Consider the following 21,733-nt stretch of genomic DNA (forward strand, 5'->3'; position numbering starts at 1 on the left):
TGTATGCATTGGATGATATGATATTCAAGTTTTTACTTGTCCCAACCCCCCCCCCCCCCGAAAGAATAACCTGTGAATTAAAACAAAGTTTCCTATATATTATTTCTTTTACTGGCAGAAATGGGCTTCCGTACGAAGTATTACATTAACTTGAAGAAAGACAATTTCAGGTTCTTCTGTATGTATTGTTTTTGTAATTTGATATTTGCTTGACATTTTTCTGAGTATTTTTTTCAGATCTTGGGTGACAACATTGTTTTCTTTTTTCTTCAGAAAAAATATTCTGGGGAAAAAAAATCCCCAAAGGACAAAAAAAGATTACTCTGTAAAGCAAAAACCCCAAAAGTAAGTGACTTCCCCATTTTTTTCCAATTGAATGTGACACACTCCCACAATAACGTGCTCCATTTCACATGTTAACATGGTTAGTTTTATGTTTAAACGTGTTCAATTTGGCTTCCACTTTCAGCAAAATAAAATGAAGCATTTTGAAAAATGACAAAAATAGAACAGCTATATTTTACAACACATACCATAATTCATTTGAAATAGTAAAAAAATGACATTTTTATTTATCTGAAAATCTAGGCGAAAAAGTTCATAAGATTATACTTTACATTTTTTTTTACATACTTTCAGGTTGGAAGTTTCAAGATATTGTCTATTTTTTCTAAAGGGAAATTAAAAAAAAAAATATATATATATATATATATATATTAAAGTGAAATAATGCCATAAGTCTTTTCCATAAAGAACATTTCAATAACGGAAATACATTTTGAATGCACATGATACTTAGCTCCTCCAGCTATTATATTGAACAGACGGTGAGGAGTGAGCGGTCTTCGTTTTCCGTTCTTTTCTGGCTCAGCGCGGAAGCCGCAGCTGTCACGGAGGACTCGCGCCTGTGCCGCGCCCCTTTTCCCCTGCTGGCGTTGATTGGCTCCAGCTCTCAGAGGCCCGCTTCGATTGGGTACGTGCGGAAACTGCGCACGCGTACCCACTTGTGGTCACACGCAGGTGGGCGTGGTCTGTTGCACTACCAGCCACTATGATTGGGCGCCTGAACAACCTAGCGGATCACAACAAATTGCTGGCGTCATAAATGCCGCCCAATGATTGGCGAGGAGACTCCGGTTCTTTTTCCAGATCTTTATTGCACTGCAACGCGCTTCAACACGCCACCGAAGTAAAAATTTAGCCATACAACATGAAACATGTTACGTTTATGACAAGGATAGCTTTGCTTAGCATCAAAGCTAATCACGATCAACAATGTAAACATAAGAACCAGTTTGATCTGCTTTCAATCAACAGCAGTCTTCTCCCGGAGAAAATCTTAATAGTAGAAAAAAAAAAAAGATGCTTCAACAAACTTCTGATAATAATTGCACTCCGCTTTGGCAGTACAACGCGGAACGATGGGGGAAAAAAACAACAACAAAAAAACAATACGCATGGCAAATGCCGCTTCGAGTGTTTCTCGGACGGCATGAAACTAACGGAAATTCGGTAACACGCAACTTCCGGTGAAACATTTCACAATAAAGGCGAATATGTCAAAAGTAATTACATCATATTTGAGATGAATCTTTATTCGTCATCCCATACACATTGTTACAAGCTCAAGCAGTAATGTAAGAAATATTTTAAAATCTTTTAGTTGAAAACAAAAGTATGAAATTCAACAAGTTGAGTTTTCCCCTTTTGCTATTTGCTCGTCCGCCGCGTTGGATATTCTGATAAATGAGCCTCTTCAAGTTTTTGAGCTTTTCCTTATAGTTTGTATTTTGTTCTTTTTTTTTGTTTTCAAATTTTGTTAGTTTAGTTTTTCTCATAATACTTAGTTTTAATTTTGTTTTTCTCATTTGTAGTACATATTTTTGAATCGTGTGTATTACTTGTGCATAAGATTTATTTAGATTCGGCACGGTGGGCGACTGGTTAGCACATCCGCCTCACAGTTCTCAAGTGCATGGTTCAATTCCGGGCTCTAGTCTTCCTGTGTGGAGTTTGCATGTTCTCCGCTTTCCAAAAACATTGTCTCGAAATGTGATTGTGAGCACGGATGGTTTATTTGTCTTTGTGTGCCCTGCGATTGGCTGGCAAGCAGTTCAGGGTGTAGCCCCGCCTACTGCTTGTCGACAGCTGGGATTGGCTCCGGCACGCCCGCGACCCTCGTGACCCCAAAATACATTTTTATTTGTGTAAAATTTTCCTCCCGAGAGAAAAGCTACTTGATTCCTGCGATGATTTATTTTCTCTTTTTGGCTGATGCGAGTCAAGTGTTGCTTGAAATGCTTCCTCTCATGCATTTTGTGGAAGAGAAGGCGCTGGGAGAGCAGCGACACAAGACACCAAGCGTGGAACTTGTTGATACATTTATTTCCTCCATGTTAGCACATAGAACAGATGTATATACATATTGCTAGCTAGAGCATCAAAAACCCAAAATTGATTTTGGAGCATGAAGATGCGAGTGGGCGGTCGTACAGGAAGTGATAACGCGTTTTGCAAACTTTTTGTACATAGAGACCAACTTCTTTTTTTTTTCCTGGGCGACAATGACTTCCAAGTTGATCGTGCAGGTGTTGTTGCCAATCAGAAAGAACAAGAAAAGTCATGCGCATACACACTGGAATGAAGATGAAGACGAAGGCGTTGGGGCGGGGTCAGGGGCGGAGGGTTCTCAAACTTTTGGGATGCAGGGAAAATTATTTTTTTCCTCGTCTCAAATGCGTTATGTGGAAATGTTTGGGTCGAGGGAAAGAAAAAGGTCGTCGATATTTGCCGTCAATCTCTCGCTTTCCTCATTGAAATTGGATGCATCAAAAGAACGAGTCGTATCGCTAATTTGTGTCAGTGAGTTCTTCAAGGCCAAGTCAAGTCCAAAATAATATTTGCGATGCGCCCCCACCAGTCCAAACACGAGATTGTAATTTCGATTACGTTTGTGGAATTTGACTAAAGCGGAAAAATGCAGCCCTGTTCGTACTTCTGAGACTGAAAACGACGTCGCAGGTGCTCAAGGAAACGCCGATGACGGCTCACCGGTTTTCTGAGTTTGCCGCTTTACGGCTCGGCTGATTTGATCATTTTTGTTTGACAACACAAGATTAAGATAATGCCATTGGAAAATACCTCCAACCAAAAAAGAAAAGGAAAAACCTGACAAAAAAATCACGAGTTGATTTTTCACTCTTTTGTGAAGTTAAATAGGACAAAAAAGTCCAGTAAAAGAGTGACATCATCTGCCTTCACTTTTGTCTTTATTGTCGTCGGCATTAAGGAAGCCCAAAAGATTTGATTTTAGTTTTAAAAATGTGTTTCTTGCATTTTTGGGCCAATTAATCTGCTATCCAAATTTGTTTTCTGAAGCATCAAAAATTCATATTTTTTTTTCAGTTTGAGAACCCCGCAACAGAAAAGTCAAAGCGAGGAGGACGATGAGGAGGAGATTATGTGTGAGTTGACCATGCTGATAAAAATGAATCATACGTGACGTGGCAGTTGGGAACATGTTATTTACATGTAGTGCATCGGCCGAGAAGAGCGAGAGAGCGAGAGAGAGAGAGAGAGCCCCTTTTAGTTCATTTGTTGTGTGTGAATACAAATAAAAAGACAAGAAACATGACAAAAATAATTAGGATTTTCCCTCTGTTCAGTCTGCCTTCATCACATAAGCAGAAATAAAAAAAATTAAATAAAATAAACGCCTATGACGCCGCCTGTTGACCACTTGGGTCATTTCATTTTCATAAATTTGATATCAGCCCACCTGTCATTATCTTAGTTTTTCCATTCTTGGTTTGATTGAATTAAAAATGGAATTATTTGCAATTTTCTTTGTACAAATCCAAGCCACGTTCAATTTAAAAAATATATCTTTACGACTCAATTTTGTGTTGTCAAGCAATTAAGAAATGTGCAGAATGATTTAAAACAAGGGAAGATTTGTTTAGTCAGCGACGATGCTGCGACCCTGTCCCCAAGAACGAGTGAGCGTGACTTTTAGTTTAAAAATGTTTGTTTTTCTTCTTCCCATTTTAGGTAGAAATGATTGATTGAAGGAAAAAAAGAAGAAGCCTGCCTGCCTGCCTGCGTCTGTTGTCGGCGAGTTGCTGCCGTCATCTAGTTTCACATTTTTGTCTTTTCTCTTGATGAAAGCAGAGTTTGTTTGTTGCACTTGGAAAAAATAACGGTTAAATGCTGCGCACGCTTAAATAACATTCGGTGACACAAAGACAAATCATTGCCACTAAATAAAAACTGAGTGTTAAATAATGGAAAAAAAGTTTAAAAAGTTGAAAAACATCTGAGCCACAAAGGAAGGAAGGAAGGCAAGATGTGTGTGTGTGTGTGTGTGTGTGTTGCAGACACTGACTGACGACAGGACGAGTTGGAGAAGCCAATGGTGTGCTCGGAGCAAGGAAGTGGGCGTGTCCGGATGCTTTTCATCTCTTCCTGCGGCAGGTGCGCTTGTGGTCGGCGTGCCAGTGCTCCTGCTGACACTTGATGGAGCAGTACGACGTGTTCCAGCAGCAGTGGTACATGGCCTCCTCCTCGCAGTTGTAACACTGACATGCACGCACGCAAAAAAGGAAAGAAATCAGCAAGCTCATTTCACCCCACACTTTTATATACAGAAAACAAAAAAGTAATAATTAAAATTTCCCACTTTTTTTCAGTGGAAAAGTGACTAAACAGTGAAGAACCAAAAACTCCCAAAAAGAAGGAAAACTGAGCAGCAATAAGAGTTTAGAAAATTGAAACAAAGCGTGAAAAGTATATAAAAAAAAAAAGGGGGGGGGTTTGGGAACAAAAAATGCGATGAAAATATGACAGAAATTGAATGGTTAGTTTAAAAAAATTTTTTTGGGGGGGGGGCATCTGTCTTTTCATTTCACTGTGACTTTTTCATCATTTAATTTTTGGGACCTATTTGACACTTTTTCATGACGAAAAGGCATCAAAGTTTCAAAGTAATAAAAACCAATCTGAAACCCGAAAAGTGGTGGTAAGAAAAAGAAAAGATGTGCGTCTTCCTCACCCACTGCTTCTTCTTGGTCTGCGAGACGAGCTGCTTGTGCTGCGCCACCAACTTCTTGACCTCGTCCAGCAGCTCCTCTTTGCACTTGTCCTTCACCTGCTTGCATTTGCGCTCCAGCTCGGCCTGAGCGCCGCTCAGCGCTTTGCTCACCGCCTCCTGCTTCTCCTCCTCCATCTCGCCGCGCAGCTGCAGCCGCCGCACAAAACAAAACGAGACACCGTGAAAGTTAAACCACCAGCACGCAAGAGAGGCGTTCAGAGGGACTGGACCTTTTTTTTAACATCGTTTTTGGGGTGTCGATAAAATTTTTTTTTAAAAAGTACTTTTTTTTTGCTGGATTCATTGCAAAATGTTTTACTCGTTAATTTCGCACACCTTCCGTGACAAATGTTGACTTTCATTCAATCACTCTTCTTTTTTTTTTGCTTCTTTTAAAACCTTTTACAATTTGTTCACTCTTTTTTATTTTCACATTTTTTTGGCTTGGTTCACTTTTTTTTTCCAAGTTTTTTGACTTCTTTCAAAACTTTCCCTTTATTAATTTACTTGTTCTTGAAACTTTTTTTCACCTTTAAAAAAACGTTCACTCGGTTGCACTTTTTCTTTGATGTGCACGTTTTCCCTCCTCAAAGACACATTGGTCATCTGCAAACAGATTTTGTCCGAGAATATTTCAACTCCTTGATCTTGGATTTAGAAAAGTAAATAGCCGTTAACTCCCATGGAAAATTTGCAATTAGTTGGAATTTGGCGAGGGCATGAAAAAGTGTCCGCCTGCGACGGCGAGCCGACCTTCTCCAGAGCTTCCCGGACGAGTCGCTCGGTCTCGCGCTTGTTGTCGGCTTTCATCCTCTCCTTGAATTCGTTGAAGACCTTGGTGTACTTTTCGTGGCACATGTTGTGGCAGGTGGCGGCGTCCGAGCTGGTCTGCGTGCCGCGGTGGAGCGTGCGCAGCGACCCGCCGACGACCTTCTTGGTCTGCGTGGACACGGACTGCTTCTCGGGCGGCAGCGGCGCGCACAGCACCGTCGTGATCTCCTGGCTGGAACTCACCGCCTCCATTTCAGGCTCGGGGTCCTGCCGGCACAAACTCGCCGTCTTATTTTTGTCTACAAACGGTGCACCGCATTATTGGCCGCAGGCATGGTGGAACAAACATCTTTAAAGATCGGCGAGCATGTTTTTGCACTTGATCGGGTTGCCGCTCGAAACGGCGCGAGCGCAATCCAAATTGTGGCGTAACAAATTCGAAACCAAAAAAGTCAAGCACTTGTTACCGAGCGTGGCGTTTGGGGCTGAGCGAAATGACGAAAGCAACGGAAGCCGTTCAAGTCGCGCAGACCGGTCGCCGAGAAGCGAGCGCTTTTTCATTGGCTGCTGCCGGATGATGTCACCGTTTGGTGCGACGCACACTAAAAGGACGTCACACGAGCGAAACAAACACATTTGACATCAACCCCGAAGGCTCGTTAATTTCATTCCGTCCGTTCTGCGCTTTAGCGCCGTGAAAAAGTGTCGGCTCAGCAATCAAAAATGTGTGAAATTCAACGGCGACTTTGACCTTCGACCTTCGGCTTGAGGTGAGGCGAGGATGAGGACGGTGAGACCTACACTGGCTTCCTCTTTGTGCTCCACTTGCGGCGTCCGCCGGCTTTTCTTGGCTTTGGGCTCCTGGCTGCCTTTCATCTGCAACGAGAGACCAATCACATATTAAACCCTTCCATTGACCACATTTTGGAAAAAAACAACAACCAAACGAACAAATAAATCAAAATGAAAAATGAATGGGGAATGCTTTATATACAAAAAGATTTTCTGCATTGTGGTCATGTTGTCAATTCAACTGAAATTGGTCCAGTTCATTTTGAGGAACGAGATGACATTTTGAAATTTAGGAAACATAAAATATTCCCACCAAATGTGTTCAGTTACCACATCAAGTAGAAGTTACGGAATCAAATTCCACAAACATCTGGGCCATTTTTTGTGTTTCGCCGCTCTCTCGCCTCCAAAAAGCCAAATGGAGAGAATCATTTTGGAGGCCGCTGCAGATTGAGCGGAATTAAATTTGCTGTGGCAATTAATTGGCTGATTAATGAAGAATAAAACTTTTTGCTATCTTAACACTAAAAACGGAGGAAATATGGGCACAATTTTTGCCTCTTTTACTTTTCTTTCCGATTTCTGCAATGTTACAACAGAGAAAAAAAATTAAAAAAAACCAGCGCCACAAATTTGCAGCGATTCTAAAAGCGCTGACATCGTCCAATTGTGCGGGCCGACGTTTGTGAAGCGGCGAGCACGGCACTCACTTGGCGGACTTGCTCGTTGCTGGTTGACGAGATGCTGGACTCGGCTTCTTCGCTCCTCTCCGTCCTCTTGGGGCAGTGCACGCGCTCCAAAACGTCCGAAACCTGCGCCTTGGTCTCCGTCTTCACCGTCCTGAGCGTCCGCCGGCTGCCGTCTTTTTGCGACTTCCTTGAACTGGGACTCTGGCCGCCGCCGCCGCCGCCGCCTTCCTCCACTTTGCTTTTCCAGAATCGTCCCTCCTTGAGGAAGCGCTGGTAGACCTCCAGCTCGTTGCAGGCTTTCTTCCAGCCGCTGCTGCGCTTGACCTGCAGCTGCTGCACGCTCACTTTGATGTCCTGGATGTTGTCGGAGGGAATCCACGCCCTGACGAGCACACGCAACGCCGTCAGGAAGACGCTTCCTTCGCAGGATGGAGAAACTTCTTCTCCATCACAGAATCTAAACGAGCGGGGCTGCCTGATTTTTGAAAAGTCGGCGGCACGCGCTGACATTTCAGCGCTCGCTTGGGATGACGACCCCGAGAGGATCTACGAGACAAACGACGTCAAGAAGGAATGGCCGACCTTTGGTGCTGGTGGCCAAAGAAGCGCACGTCAACTTGGTTGTCTTCTCTCTGCAGCACTTTGGCCGGCCAGTAGCCAAAACCTTTCATCTTGGCCCACACCAGGTCATGACTCGGACTCTGGAGACAAAAGACGCACAAAGTTGGTCTCGAGACAGCTCGCCTCGAGTCGAGCGGTGCGTTGCGCAAAGCCAAAATCGAGCCTCGAAGAATAGAGATGGAAAAGCCACGGGAGAACGGCCAGCGACTTCCGGCCAATGGCTGAGGCCGCCTTGGCGTTTCTCGGCAAGGACGCCGCAGGAAATGAAAATGAGCGATTTCGGGCGGGTTGCGTTCTACTCACGCAGGGGTAACAGAACCAGTTGTCGGGGCGAGCGTTGGACAGGTAGAAACAGTTCTTACACAGCAACAACTCGTTGATCTGCAAATAGAAGCGCGTCAATTTGGGGAGACTTTGAGGGCGAGGCGAGGGACGAGACCGCACGCACCTCGTGACAGGTGTCGCTGAAGAGAAGACGCGCCATCTCCGCCTGGTCGCTGTGCACTGCAAACGCAAACAAGAAGACAACGGCTCATTGGGTCCACCACGCGGGAGAGGAGACGTTGGGAGGACAAAACTCGCAAATTGGTTACGAGAGCCGAATGTCTTCCGGTGAGCCGCCGCCATTTACACGCTTGCCTTTTATCGCGGATGAAAAACCTTTCAAAGTGGAGACATTTCGACATCTTTCGGTTGCGAGTAGAGCCGAACGGACGACGACACGATGCATAAAAATACAAATTCAGCACGTCACTGAAGCGACCCACCTCCGTACAAGATGGCCGTGTTGTGAACAATCAGCTGGGCGTCGGCTTTGAACTCCTCAAAGTTCTTGTACTTGCCCTCCGTCAGGTTCTGCGGGCCAAAAGAGAGACGTTGACCCCATCGAGAGCGTCCGACGGACTGAGATGACGACCATTCTCATACTTAAAAATAAAGCGTGGCCAATTGCTTTCAAAAAGTTCAATCAGCCAGTCGATGAACCAGTCGCGCGCGCGTGTGTGTGTGCGTGTGTGCGTGTGCGAGACCTCCTGGATGTTGGAGACGTCCAGCGCCGTGTGGATGAGGCGTCTGTACATGGGATGCTTGGTGTCTTTGCCTTTCTTGTTCAGGTCCACCGCCTGCCAGGAGGAGAATTGACGTCACCGTTGCACATTTTGAAGCGTGCACGGCGGCATTTTTCCAAAGTGGTTCCGCGGGAAAGTGCGGCGGCGCTCGCTCACCCGCTCCTTCATGCGCTGCACGATGAAGCGCAGATATTTGCACATCTCCTGTTTGCTCAGATTCTTCTTTTTACTCCCCTGCGGACAAACGTGAGAACGTGAGACCAGCGTGGAAGCGGCGACGCCACGCGAGCGCGAACGCCAACCCACCCTGCAGAAGGCGCACTGCCAGTGGGGGCCGGCGGCGGCGTCGCGGGGCCGTCCGTCCTCCGACAGACATTTGAGGTGGAAGACGCGGAAGCAGTCGTCGCAGGGCAGCACGTCGCCCGGCAGGTGGCACTGGAAGCAGTACCAGTCGTGGCTCTCAGCCTCCCACTCCTGAGGGGGACACGCCGGCGAGCGCGCGTTGGCCGCACCCTCCTCCCCCTCCTGGCCGCCGCCGCACGCGATGCGACGCGACGCCGGGCCGGAGGAAGCCACAAAAACGGCATCCGTCAATCAAGCGTGTTCAAGATGATCTTCAAACGTTTTCAGGTCAACTTCAACAGACAAAAGTGCTTCCCGACTCGCCGGCTTTCCGAGTCATGAAAGACATTTTGTGCGTCTCTTTTCGGTCCGGGTCGGCACACCGCCGCCAAATGTTTCAATTCGGTCGGCAGGCCCAAACCATGCGTTTTCTTTTTTTTTCCTGAGATTTTGCGCGCTACAAAACGACCGGACTGCAAGCCGAGCGACTTTGTGTGCGCTCGGAGACGTCGGGCTAACGGGCGATGCGGCCGCCACCTGCGGATGACGTTTCCGACCACTTTTGGGGCAACAAAGCGGACGAGCAGAATGATTCGCAGAACGGGACGGCTGACATCCCGGAAAGCTTTTTGCACGACCGGATGACTCGTTTGCGCACGGTTAGAACGACTCGGTCCTGCTTTTGAAGACGTCAACACGAGGAAGAGGAGAGGAACGAAGCGTGCCGGACACACGTGAAAGACACAAAGGAGAATTTGTGAGGCTACCGAGGCACAGACGCGGCGCCGCAATTGCACGTCTTGGACGTTGAAACAAGTGCTGAGTTCTTTTTTTTTTTTTTGGTTTGTTTTTTAATCCCAATCGATCATTTTTCTTCACATGGTGAACGTATTCGTTTGCTGAAAATGAATTGAGGAGCTTCATTTGGACAAAAGTAGTGCTTTGCAACTCTCATCTGCTTTTTGTTTGGATGCGAAGCGTCGGAGGAAACGTCTTGATTGGGATCAATCGGCACTTTTTTGGGCGTGTGATGTGACTTTGCGAGAGGAGCGAGTGAGACTTTCCAGGAGCTGGCAGAGTTTCACAGGCCAGCCTGCTTGCCATCACCCGCAAAAGGCAGAAAATTGAAAAAAAAACTTCACTTCAGCACTTTCTTAAATGTGACCAACTGAATATTTCAAGAATGGATCCCATTGGTCCGTTTCACGTTGCTCGTTTATTTTTGGGAGTGATGTCAACATTTGGCTTTCGAGCAAATCCATTAAATGCAATGTCCGACCTTCCTCTTCCCTCACTCGGCAGTGACCGTGCGGCATTATGTCACCTCAAGATTCAAAGTCTGATTTTTTTTTTTTTGGGACCACACAAAGGAAAGACGAATAGTAGCTTCGACACATTTACGTACGCTGTCATGCTTCAGTGCAGGAAAAAAAAACTGGCCAATCATGAACGTCCGTTTGCGTGCAAATTCATTGGACTGCTTGGTTTTTCCAAAACTTTTGAAAAAGAACTTCGGAAGACGCCAATCCATTAAAAGCTGGTCGTTAGCTCAGGCCGCCATCATAGAATTCGGCCGCGCGCTGCCGTCGAGCGTTCGTGTTCGTCGAGTTGGCCAGAAAGAGCTGATGACAAGTTGCCAGAGGAAAGATGCAGCACGTACCTTGCTTCCCTCCGCTTGAGGCTCCTGCGATGACAATGATTCAAAGAGCAAGTGTTTAAAAGTGACGCCGGCACCGCGACGTGGCGTGACGCGGCGCTCGTACGTACGTACGCACGCACGTGTCACATGCAACGTGACAAACGCACAATCAACGCAGACCACCATGACATGCGCTCAATAAAAAGCCTTTCAAACCCAAATATTTCAAAGGCTCCATTTAAATGTGCAAAAACCCAAATAAGAGCCCTGGGGGACTCCTTGATAATATTCGGTCCTCCTCAAAAACATATCGGGAGTAACGAGAATATTGAGTGCATGTAAACGTCGTCATTGACAAAGTTGCCGACATTTCGGTGAAATTTCAGCATGAAACACGCCAATGAACACACGACAAAATTTAAATGGAAAATGATTCCAATCGTCCAATTGAAAATGCCAGGAAACTTCCACAATATCACTTTTTTGCCAAATGTTTGGACGGATTTAACTTTTTTTTTTTGTTGAACGGTTTGTAAATTCTTTCTGTTCTGCCTTTCTCATGCGCTCTCTCAGTGTGTCTGCGTTAAAAACAAAAACCATATTTGGCTTTCGTTTCACAAATACAAGGGTGCCTCAAATACACACAGACTTTTTTTTATTCCGGCAAAAATCTTTTACTCTCTGCGGCAGTTCATTGCTTTCCAAAATGCAGTTTTTCGACAAAAACAAAAAAAGAAAAAAAACTGAATTTTTGCCGTATTATCCTCACTTTAGATGAGAAAAACATTTTGCGGCTCCGACCGTTCTTCTTTCTGTCAGATTGTGCAAATGGCTGTTTTAGTATTGAAAGATGCCAGCCCCTGACTGAGAGAGTTCCCTAAAAAAAATTGATTTGACTTTATAGTGTGAACGACCCCAAACGCTAATTCGCACCTTCCCGATCACTCTAGAGAGGATAAGAAAGAATTTGCAACGCAGCCGACGTCGACTTGCGTGAGGTTGTTGGGGTCGAGTTTGCGGACTCACCATCTCGTCTCCGGGCAGCCAGTAGCCCTCCTGCTCGATGCCCGCCTTGGAGCCTTTACAGCCCACCGTCAGCGTCTCCACCACCAGGCCGTCCTTCACGGCCAAGCTGAGCTGGCGAGCCGTCTCCTTCGGGTGCATGGCGAAAACGCGGCTCAAGTACCTGGCAGGAGGGAAAAAAAAAAAGAAGAAATGACAAACCACCGTTTGGATTCTGCAACTAGAGATTAGGACAACCGATTAATCAGCGGGTCGATTTAATTGGCTGATATTTGAAATAAAACAAAAAAAATAAATACAAATAATTTGAAAAAAAATGTTTTTACATGTATCTATAAAACATCAAAGAAAAACAATGACATTCAAACATCCCGCTCCAAATTAAAAGAAAAACGCAAATAGAAGTTAAACAAATCCTAAATGACAACGTTTGGGAAAACGGTCAAACGTTGCGCCTGGAAATCAACTTTATTGAAGAAAAAAAAAAAAAACTTAACTTTGGTGTTTTGAGGTGTGTTGCAAGCAGCCACGAGAAAGATGCGAGCACGCTCAGGTCAGGCTTCTCCAAATCTCAATTCCAAAAACCAATTTTCACACGGCGTGTCGGCAAGGGCCGACGCTCGCCGTCTGCCAAGCCAGCGTTGGCACCAAGTGGCTCTTGTTGTCACGGCAACATCAAGCGAGCAGCGCGTTGCCATGGATATTCCCGCCGCCGCCGCCACCCCCGTCTCGCTTCATTCCATCAGACGGCCTTTCGGGCGCAGACGCGGGCCAGACTCAGATGAAAAAAAAAAAAACCTGCCATCTTCCAGAAGCTCATCTTGGAACTTCCCTCAAACGTCAATCATTTGATGAGAAGAAATTCAAGTGAATGTCGAGCAAAGCTACGCAAGTCGATTATTGACAACTAACCGATTATAAAATGAAGCGGCAACTATTTTGAAAATGTGATCAATCGTTTTGAGAGGTGGCTCTCAAAGCGAGTGGTAGGCAGGCTCCCTCTAGTGGTACTTGAAAGAATCGCAGAAGTCATCATTCAAACTGTGCGGTTGGATTTGTCAGTACAATTCAGTTGTTCTTTGAGAACATTTAGTTCAGTCCATTTTTTTTAGCTTTAGTGCATAAGTTGCAACAATTTATCAACGACTCAAGAAATCCTCAGTTACGAAAAAGAGCGAGTGTATCCTTTCGAGACATCGTTTCTCTTCAAATTCCCAGAATTTGAGTCCCAAATAAGAACGACATCATTCCGTGGTGGCGGCGGCACTTACTTGGAGATGCGGTCCATGTTGGCGATTTGCTTCTGGTTGCGGATGACCTCGATGGCGGCCCACACGTACTGGACCACTTTGGGGTCCGCCAACCTCTTCTTCTCCACGCGGGACATCACTTCCTTATTCATCTCTCCTGTTAAGAGAACATGTGAGACGCACCAAACGGAGACGTTAGCTCAATGAACCATCCAAATGCTTCCGTGAAATTCGCAATGACGAGCCTCGCGCGGGCTTTTTCCTCCATTCAAAATTTGCCGGCCATGATCTGACTAGTTGGGTGACATTTTCAACTGCAATTCCGTTCTGCCGAGGGGTCGCAAACATTTGCAAGAAGCAGCGGAAACAGTTGAGGAAAAAAAAAAAGAAAGGGCGACTATCGCGAGCGTGATCAACTTGAGTCTCTTCGTGTTTTCGTTTGGAACAGCCACAAGATCATCGCAAAACATGTTCATGGTTGTTTTCCAGAGTAAAATCCGATGTTTGCAAATGTCATCACAAAGGTCATCAGCGACAGAAATCGGAAACTATTTACTGTTAAGAGATTGAAATTACAACAATTTCAAGTCAAGAAATGTCTCCGAGCAGTTTATCATTTGGGAGCATTCATTGATTTAAAAAAAAAAAAAAAAAAAGTCTTGTATTTCATGTGAATTCTGCTGTGGGATTTTGCTCGCGACATCCTCGTGAGAGTGCATTACGTTGAGTTTTGTGATGCAGGTATTTCAGAATACAGAAAGACGGGCTCAAAATAATGCCCCCCCCCCCCCAAAAAAATGGAGGTTGAGCAGCCGCCAGGAAACGATTGCGCTGGACCTTGGAGGATGTCAATTATTTCATAGGAATATTTGTGCTCGCGCTCGGCTGCGCAGGCCTGACCTTCCCGCCAAAAATTCATCTCATTTCATGCGGTCCTCCCCCGAAGCAAATGCGAGGGAGTTGCTTTCATAAAAAGCAAGCGGGGCGCATTTTTACACAAGGAGAAAAAGATGCTCTGGTCCAGAACAACGGAACTGAACTGAACCGGGCGAGGACAGTCAAGACTCTGAAAGAGGTTGTTCAAGCCACATTTCGGAAAAATGAAGCGTGAGCGAGTGAGTGTCTGGTTGTGCAGAAAGAGGCTACCACAAATAAATAAAATAAAAAAATGCTTGGAAGTTGAGGACATCAAGTATGATGAGTATGGAACGTTACGAAATGCAAATGTCCACATTTCTGAGATGCTTGAGCCTAATTTGAAGTGAAATGGTCGACCTGCAGACATTTTTTGGGTGCTTCCAATTTGCCAGAGATTTTTTGAATGTGATCACCTCCAAATGCAGCTTATTCTTCCTGATTTGGGGTGTTGTCCATTCTCATTTTTTTTTGACAAATTAAATTGAATGACAAGTTAAAAAACACCACAACACCAGAGCGCAATCTGCAAACTCTGTTTAGCTCTTGAACATGTTTTTCTTCTGTGTGCGGGTTTCCAACAAGCGTCCCAACCTTTAAAAATTAACATCCCACCTGAAAAATTCACCAATATGTCATATAAAAATAACAATTTAAGATTCCGGAATTGTCTGTGAGATAAAGGCCGGCCTCGTGTACACTAAGTCATCTTGAAAATTAATTAGACACGCATAACGACCAGACTGAGACTGCTGCAATAAAAAAATAAAAAATAAAAATAAAAAAGGGACGACACGCCAGCATGTCGCGTTGTCGCTCGCTGGCTCGCTCGCGGATGCTGCCACCAGTTGAAGCTTAACAAATGCCGTCAAACGCTTCGAATATTACATAACACGTGAATGGTGGTGAATAAAAGAAGCTGTTGACGTCCTCAAAAAAAAAAAGTGCTGCAGGCCACGAACACGGCAACACACAAGAGACTGGCTGCGGCTAGCAAGCTAGCAAGCTAGCACGCTAGCTGGCTGACGGACGACACAAAGTGCTTGAAAAAAAAAACCAATTAACGTCCCACAGGGGCTCAATTGTGTGTTTCCTTTTTTATTTGCTGCCTATCAATTCAATTCTGCTCAACGTGAGACTGGTCGCTGACACAACAGGGCGACAAGTTGCTTTACTTCGCGAAGCTAACATGTTTTGACGTTGCTACGTCGGGCTAGCTAGCTCGAAAATACATTTAAAACAAAGAAATTAACCCAAAAACGTCGCTTCTCGATTTTAATGACTTTTATGTTAAACTATGAAAAACGTCGACACTCGATCGGCGCCGTAAGACGAAACAGTCTTGCGATCGAGACGGTCAGCTCAGAGTTTGTTTTGGAGGGCGCCATGTTGACCGCACCACGGCGGACAGAGCTCCAAGTTAGCCGACTAGCGGCTCCCGTCGCCGGACAGCCGAGCCCAGCCGAGCCGAACCGAGCGGCGGACGCGACCGCCGGCTGGGGTGTCAACCGAGCCCGATGTTGGCACCACTCACCTCCGGGCGCGGCGTCGCCAGCGCACGGGCGACGACGAGGATCCACGCGGGGGCGGTTTCCACACCCGGAGCGGGCGAGGCGAGACGGCGGGACGGCGGTGCGTGTCCAGCCGGCCACTGTGGAGCAGCGCGCGGCTGGGAGGAGGTAAACACAGGACAGTCGATAGTCGTCGTGCTTGTCTGCAGACTAGTGTTGGGCGCATCGATCCAAATATCGATAATGTAGATACCAAGTCTGTATCAATATCGGTTCGATACGGTGGCGATCAAATTCATAAAGTAGATTCCATTTCGCTCTTCTATCATGGAGCTATTTATGTATGGCTTGACACTGCCACTTATTTACCAGAAATGAAGCCACCGGCGGCCATCTTACGTTGCCATTCGCAAAGCCTGCCTATCTTGAGTACATTGAATTCTTTGAAACATGAAAATAAATAAAACGTACAACATTAAAACCTGAAACCTATCACGATAAAACGTGAAGCAGGAGGCATTCTTTCGTCTAGGGAGCCTATGTATTATTTTTTTTTTCAAAAGCAATATGCTTTTATGGGGAAAAAGTGATCACGTGTCTTTTCGCCCTCCTTTTGTGCGACGATAATTGGCGAGGCTGCATCGGGGCTTCTGTCGCTTGTCGAACACAAATCGCCTTTGTGAACGTCCGTTTTTCTTTTCCGCGGACTTCGCCCACCGACAAAGGACACTCGTGCGTTCCCACCGGAGATCGCTGACCCGCGAAACGTGCAGCAGGCACGGACACACCGGCACCAACATGTTGACGGGTGACGACGGGCATGATGTGTACCCGGTCCTGTTTATCGCTCGCCATTTGTTCTGGGGGCGCGACAATCGGCGACATGGAAAGGCGATCTAAAATGTTGAAATCTTTTTTACGTGTTTTGATTGTCTCTCAAGGTGAGCAGAATTGACACGCTTGGCATTTGCAACTTTTTGGGGGTTGACAACGGGACAAACTACAATGACTTACTCATCTGCAAAAAACTGAAAAAAACACTCCTTCCATATGACTTTATTTCTAAAAACAAAATTATTGGGCTATGCCAAGAACATGCATGCCAAAGTGAAGGTCGGTGTTCCACAAGGTTCAGTCCTCAGCCTTTTTAAAAAATGGTTCAAGTATTATAATTCTATCATTAGTTTTTGAATTGACTGTTGTTAATGACTTCAGTCTATCACAGCAGACTTTGGGCAAAAAAATAAATAAATAAACAAAATCAGAAAATCACGCCATCTGGCAAAAAAAGCCCCAAAATAAAATTTGATGTGTTTTTTTTCCCCCAAAATTTGTGACTGCGACCTCGCTCAGGAAACAAGTGTGCTGTTTGACGGTGAGCCAGCCCGAGATTTTCTCTTTCACATCCACAACCCGCTGAGCGAGCGAGCGAGCCTCTGTCACAGCACGGTGGTTTCGGACTGGAGGATGGACTGAGTTCTGGAGGTGCGCTAGAAGCGCACCGTGTGTTCGGAACCGTTCCTGGAGGCCAGTGTGATGCGGAAGCCTTGAGCTGGCTTCAGGCCGCAGTCCACGCACAAGCTACGCCACTTCCTCTTCAGCTCACCTTGCACCCACCCCCACCCCCACGCACACACACACGCACATGCGTGAAAATGCTCTGAAACGACTTGCCGTCATTTGAAAGCGTCAAGTGTTTTCCGAACCTCGCTGTTGAGGAAACGGTAAAGGATGGCGACCACCAGGCCCCGAACGGCATCAAATGCAAGAAGAAGTCGGTTAGGAACTCTTGTACCATCTTGTTCATCGCGAGCGCGACGTTTTCGAAATGAAAGCAGAAAAACATTTTTCTGGCTTCAGTCAGCGTGTGAGCACCTGGAAGGATCCGAGGGCCAGGTCAAAAAAGATCTCGCAGTGTTCGGCTATGGATTCCGACAAAGACACAAAGACTACGTAGTGGATCCCGAACAACGGAATGAGCAGGAGCGTCGACTTGGCCGACCGACTGGAAAAAACAAACAAAAAAACAGGAAACATCAAAATGGCGAATATGTAAACGATGCGGTGGTGCCTTGAGATACAAGTTGACGACGCCCGCAACACAAAACAGTCTTATCTCAAATGATCTTTTCCCGGTGAAATGCGTGAAACACCCGTACTGAGAGTGGTCGCCACCGCCCACGTCTGGACACCGCAGCTTCTGCACCAGAATGCGAACGATGCGGATGAAGAGCAGGAAGTTGACCTGGACAAAAAAAATAAACAAAGAAATAACTCAGCGAGGAAAAAAAAAAAAAATCACAATGCCGGAAAAGTCGTCCACAAGGGACCGATCAGTTCAGAAGAAGAGAAATTGAGATTGTCGACCTGTCCCATTGTCCCATCAATTAAAACAAAACCAAAAAGTGTTTTCCCCAGCCCCATTTTCCAGTGTGTGTGTGCGTGAGTATGTGAAGGAGGTATACATAGCACCATATCTGTCAAATCAGCAATATGCCGCGTATGATTTGATTTATTTTGCATTTTTCCCCACCACATGTTTTATTATTATTACTTCAACACCTTCTGTATATAAATGTATTTATTTTTAATCAATGCATTTTAATGGACGTCAATTATACGCGGATTTTAGCTAGCCCATTCTATTTTTTGCTTTTCGTGAAGTTGAATGCGTTTTTTTAAGCGGCCACTGTATAATGTTGTATGAAACAATTCTTATGTCAGTGATGTTTAAAAAAACGACACACGTTCGCAAATCAATCAGTCAAGACGAGGACAGTAAAAATAGAAAAAAAAAATTCCCCAATTAGCAGTGAACTCACCGTCAACACTTACGCGAAGAAAAACGTCAGGAACAATATCAAACTTTTCATCTTTGCGCTTCACTCGCATCGAACGAAGAGATTTCTCATTTTTAAATCAAGTTATGGATCTGAGTTGTCCCGTTTTAAATGTGTACCCTACAAAAATCCGAAAGGTAAAGTGGGACGCGAAAGACGTCCTTCCCACGTACCACGATGGACGCGCACGCAACGCGCGAGATCGTCAAATTTGCCCTAGTGGGCTAAAACACTTCCTTCTGGCCCTTTCAAAGCAAAAAACCGGAAATGCTTGTTGACTCACCACAATTAAAGGAGTTCGTTTTTTTCTCAAGCAAACAACAAGCATTAAGTCATATTTTACTTCATAAAAACATATATTAATGACATCATTGAAATAGAATGTGAACTTTACTACTACTACTTTCTACATCGGGATAGGCTGAACTTTTTTGTAATATATCGTACGGTGTGTCCACAATGACATGATTGACTGAGAAATAAACAAATGACAGAATAATGTGTAATAATGTGAAACCGTTTTTTCAAGGTTGCTTTTATTTGTTTACTTATTTATTTGCTGCGTTTCGACTGTTTTACTCCAGTCCGGGAAGTGGCAGTAAGACGCCTAAACGCCGGTTTGGCAGCCACCAAAGAAATGAAACACGGAGACAAAGAAGGGTCCGCTTTCGGTTTTGCTTCCGGTTGTGGTTGTGCTCGGCAAGTGTCGATCGCGTTTTGGTCGTGCTGGCAAAATGTCGCAGCTTTTAACGTCTCAAGTCCTCCACGAGCAGCTGAGCGTCATCATGGCGGCGCTGAGCAAGGCGGCCGTGCTGGACATTTGCGAGCTGCTCGAGCGAGGCTTGGCCGGCCTTCGAGGCGAAGTCAGCCGCAGCCAGCAGGAGAACCGCGAGCTTCGCAGCAGACTCAGCCTCATCGAGTCCGTCGTGGTCCGCGGGAGCCTCGCCGGCACCGGCACCGACACCGGCACCGGCACCGGCACCGACACCGGCACCGGCACGCACGAGAACGACTGCCACCCGCCCGAAGGACATCGAGACCAACGAGGAGGAAAAGCCGACGGAGGGGCTCCCCTCTCCCGGGAGGAGGTGAGCACCCCCACCGCCATCGTGGTGCAACACACCAGAACCTTCTTGGCCTTATTTCTGAAGAAAATGGATGTCCAAAAATGTGCGTGCAACGTAAATCAAAGCCGACTTGCTTCATAAAAGAAGATGTCGAATTGTGGGCAGGGCGGCAACCAACTAACATGATTTGATTGTCTGAAGATGTGATTCTCAACTGGTGGCTCGGGACAGCAAGTAAAAATGGACTTGGACAGTCGGCGCTTGTTTAGCACGAACAGCACGATATACGAAAATGCGCGACTTCAACATGTTTTTCAAGCTTTATGCATAGTCACAATGCAAAATATGCACGTGAAGTGTAGGTATCATTTTCGCCGACCTCATGTTCTACTACTGCGCTATCTATGACTGAAATGTGTGTTTGAATTTGAAAGGCCGGAGCAGGCCTGCTGAGTGACGTGGGAGACATTTCTGCGTTTATGCTGTTTAACTTGCGCTTTCATTCGACAATTGTTGTTGCTTCTCAGCATCCTGACGTGGTTCTGATCAAAGATGAAGACTCCGACTGTGAGGAAGGTGAGTGACGATGTCATGGAACGGGGCGGAGCTTCTGCTCATTGACGAGCTCTGGCTTTTGATGTCGAAGACGTGATGTCGGCGGTCGCTGCGGGCGACGTTACGGCAGATGCCGGCGCCACCGCGTCGTCGCCGCCGCCGCCCGCGCGGCGAAGGAAGAGAAAGGTGCGAGACAAGGACTCGGACAGGAAGTCCAACTCGGCGGGGGTGGTCGACATAGCCGCCGTGTACTCGTTGGACGCCGCTCAGCTGGCTGTGGATGACGTGGTGGGGGAAGAGTCGGGTGCGTTCAAAAGGATAAACAACTTTGTTTGTCGCGTCTTTAACTGAATGTTGAGCGAGTTAGCAAAGTTTGTTTCTTTTTTTTTAGCCACTGTCTTAAATAGCAGTCCAATTTGGAAATGTTCTAAATGAAACGGCGCTCCTCAGCATTCACACAATTGAAAAAATAATGGAAGCTAAAATTGTGTCGATGTGATCTGTCGTAGAAGCCAACGCGCATCTGTTGACGCGCGAAGCTTTCCTTCCCGCCGCCGACCGGCTGACGTATTTCCCCAACGTGGCGCTGCCGGAGCCTCACCCATCCGAAAACATCTGTTGGAGCGAGCCGGCGTCCGATCACCTCGCCTTCGCTGGCTTTGAGCGCAACGAGCCCGGCGATGCCTTCAGCCTCCAGATGGTCGGCGCGTCGGGCTCGGCGCCGCTCGACTTCGCCGCCGCAACGTTTGAGTACCGGGACGGCGAGGCGTCGGGCAAAGGGCGTCGGCACGTGTGCGGCGTGTGCAACAAGACCTTCGCCACGGCGCAGAACCGCGACGTGCACACGCGCATCCACACGGGCGAGCGACCCTTCAGCTGCCAGCAGTGCGGCAAGCGCTTCATGCAGTCGGCGCACCTCAAGTCGCACCTGAACGTCCACATGGGGGAGCGGCCCTTCCCCTGCCCGCTGTGCCCGCGCACCTTCCTCACCAAGTACTCCCTCAACGTGCACCTCAAAAAGAGGCACGCCGACACGTCAACGCTAACGAGTTGCAAAGCTCTGGCAAGTTGGAAACTCTGAAAAAAAAAAGTTTGTTTTTTCGCAAGTGTTTGCATTAAATTCACTTCCCCCTTGAAAGTTTCCAATTTAGAATCGTTGTCAAATTCTTAAAATCTTACATTTTCTTTGAAATTTACCACAATTGTTTTTTTCCTCTTCTTTTTTTAAATGGTTTACGTCCTTGAAGCTCCTCATACTTATATCAAGCAAATGTATTGCCGTGTGTCACATTTATTTCCACCTTTTTGAATAATTGTATAAGCAAGGGACAGAAAATGGATTCTCAACGGCAAAATAAAAGTGTGCCTTTCTCGATAGCCGCTGATATGTTTGCACTTGACCTTTCTTTTCTTACCACATCAACAGATTCGAAATGGCCTGCATCAAATATTCAAGTAAACCGTGTTTGTTATTCAAATCAATTCTCAGGCACCGGCAGAAATGTGTTGTTGACACACCAAGTGGGGAAAAAAGTTTTTGTTTTTTTTTAAGTGATCAAATT

At 46.1% G+C, this 21,733-nt stretch overlaps 3 protein-coding genes across 7 annotated transcripts; 1 reads left to right on the forward strand and 2 right to left on the reverse strand.

Moving 5' to 3' along the window:
- Window positions 1–2,368: 2,368 nt before the first annotated feature.
- Window positions 2,369–16,031, reverse strand: zmynd11 (zinc finger, MYND-type containing 11). 2 transcript variants are annotated; one of them, XM_088310452.1, is made up of 16 exons: window positions 15,733–16,031; window positions 13,305–13,440; window positions 12,037–12,196; window positions 11,032–11,055; window positions 9,336–9,554; window positions 9,186–9,263; window positions 8,991–9,083; window positions 8,730–8,817; window positions 8,411–8,466; window positions 8,266–8,343; window positions 7,924–8,042; window positions 7,363–7,723; window positions 6,662–6,736; window positions 5,843–6,127; window positions 5,051–5,236; window positions 2,369–4,577 (listed from the first exon to the last, which is right to left on the reverse strand). In XM_088310452.1, exons 2-16 carry the CDS (start codon window positions 13,433–13,435, stop codon window positions 4,455–4,457), a joined length of 2,076 nt encoding a protein of 691 aa, XP_088166578.1. In that variant the 5' UTR covers window positions 13,436–13,440; window positions 15,733–16,031; the 3' UTR covers window positions 2,369–4,454. The 2 variants fall into 2 exon arrangements, with proteins under 2 accessions (XP_088166578.1, XP_088166579.1); XM_088310453.1 differs by lacking the exon at window positions 11,032–11,055.
- A 718-nt stretch (window positions 16,032–16,749) lies between these two features.
- Window positions 16,750–18,788, reverse strand: LOC148326543 (vasoactive intestinal polypeptide receptor 2-like). 3 transcript variants are annotated; one of them, XR_015846095.1, is made up of 3 exons: window positions 18,532–18,777; window positions 17,869–17,954; window positions 16,750–17,714 (listed from the first exon to the last, which is right to left on the reverse strand). XR_015846095.1 is itself a non-coding variant. In XM_088310456.1 (3 exons), the coding sequence occupies exons 1-3, from the start codon at window positions 18,599–18,601 to the stop codon at window positions 17,570–17,572; spliced, it is 288 nt and encodes a 95-aa protein (XP_088166582.1). In that variant the 5' UTR covers window positions 18,602–18,777; the 3' UTR covers window positions 16,750–17,569. The 3 variants fall into 3 exon arrangements, 1 of the variants encoding a protein (XP_088166582.1); XM_088310456.1 differs by having other exon boundaries at window positions 18,545–18,777; XR_015846094.1 differs by having other exon boundaries at window positions 16,750–17,954; window positions 18,532–18,788.
- Window positions 18,789–19,145: 357 nt separating this feature from the next.
- Window positions 19,146–21,556, forward strand: LOC148326544 (uncharacterized). Of its 2 annotated transcripts, none has more exons than XM_088310455.1 (4): window positions 19,146–19,637; window positions 20,144–20,192; window positions 20,263–20,475; window positions 20,684–21,556. In XM_088310455.1, the coding sequence occupies exons 1-4, from the start codon at window positions 19,284–19,286 to the stop codon at window positions 21,250–21,252; spliced, it is 1,185 nt and encodes a 394-aa protein (XP_088166581.1). In that variant the 5' UTR covers window positions 19,146–19,283; the 3' UTR covers window positions 21,253–21,556. The 2 variants fall into 2 exon arrangements, with proteins under 2 accessions (XP_088166581.1, XP_088166580.1); XM_088310454.1 differs by having other exon boundaries at window positions 19,163–19,637; window positions 20,681–21,556.
- Window positions 21,557–21,733: the final 177 nt, after the last annotated feature.

The sequence above is a fragment of the Idiotropiscis lumnitzeri genome, chromosome 12 (genome assembly GCF_059441095.1).
Source record: "Idiotropiscis lumnitzeri isolate Australia: NSW breed Sydney's pygmy pipehorse chromosome 12, RoL_Ilum_1.0, whole genome shotgun sequence".
In the NCBI taxonomy this organism is placed as follows: domain Eukaryota; kingdom Metazoa; phylum Chordata; class Actinopteri; order Syngnathiformes; family Syngnathidae; genus Idiotropiscis; species Idiotropiscis lumnitzeri.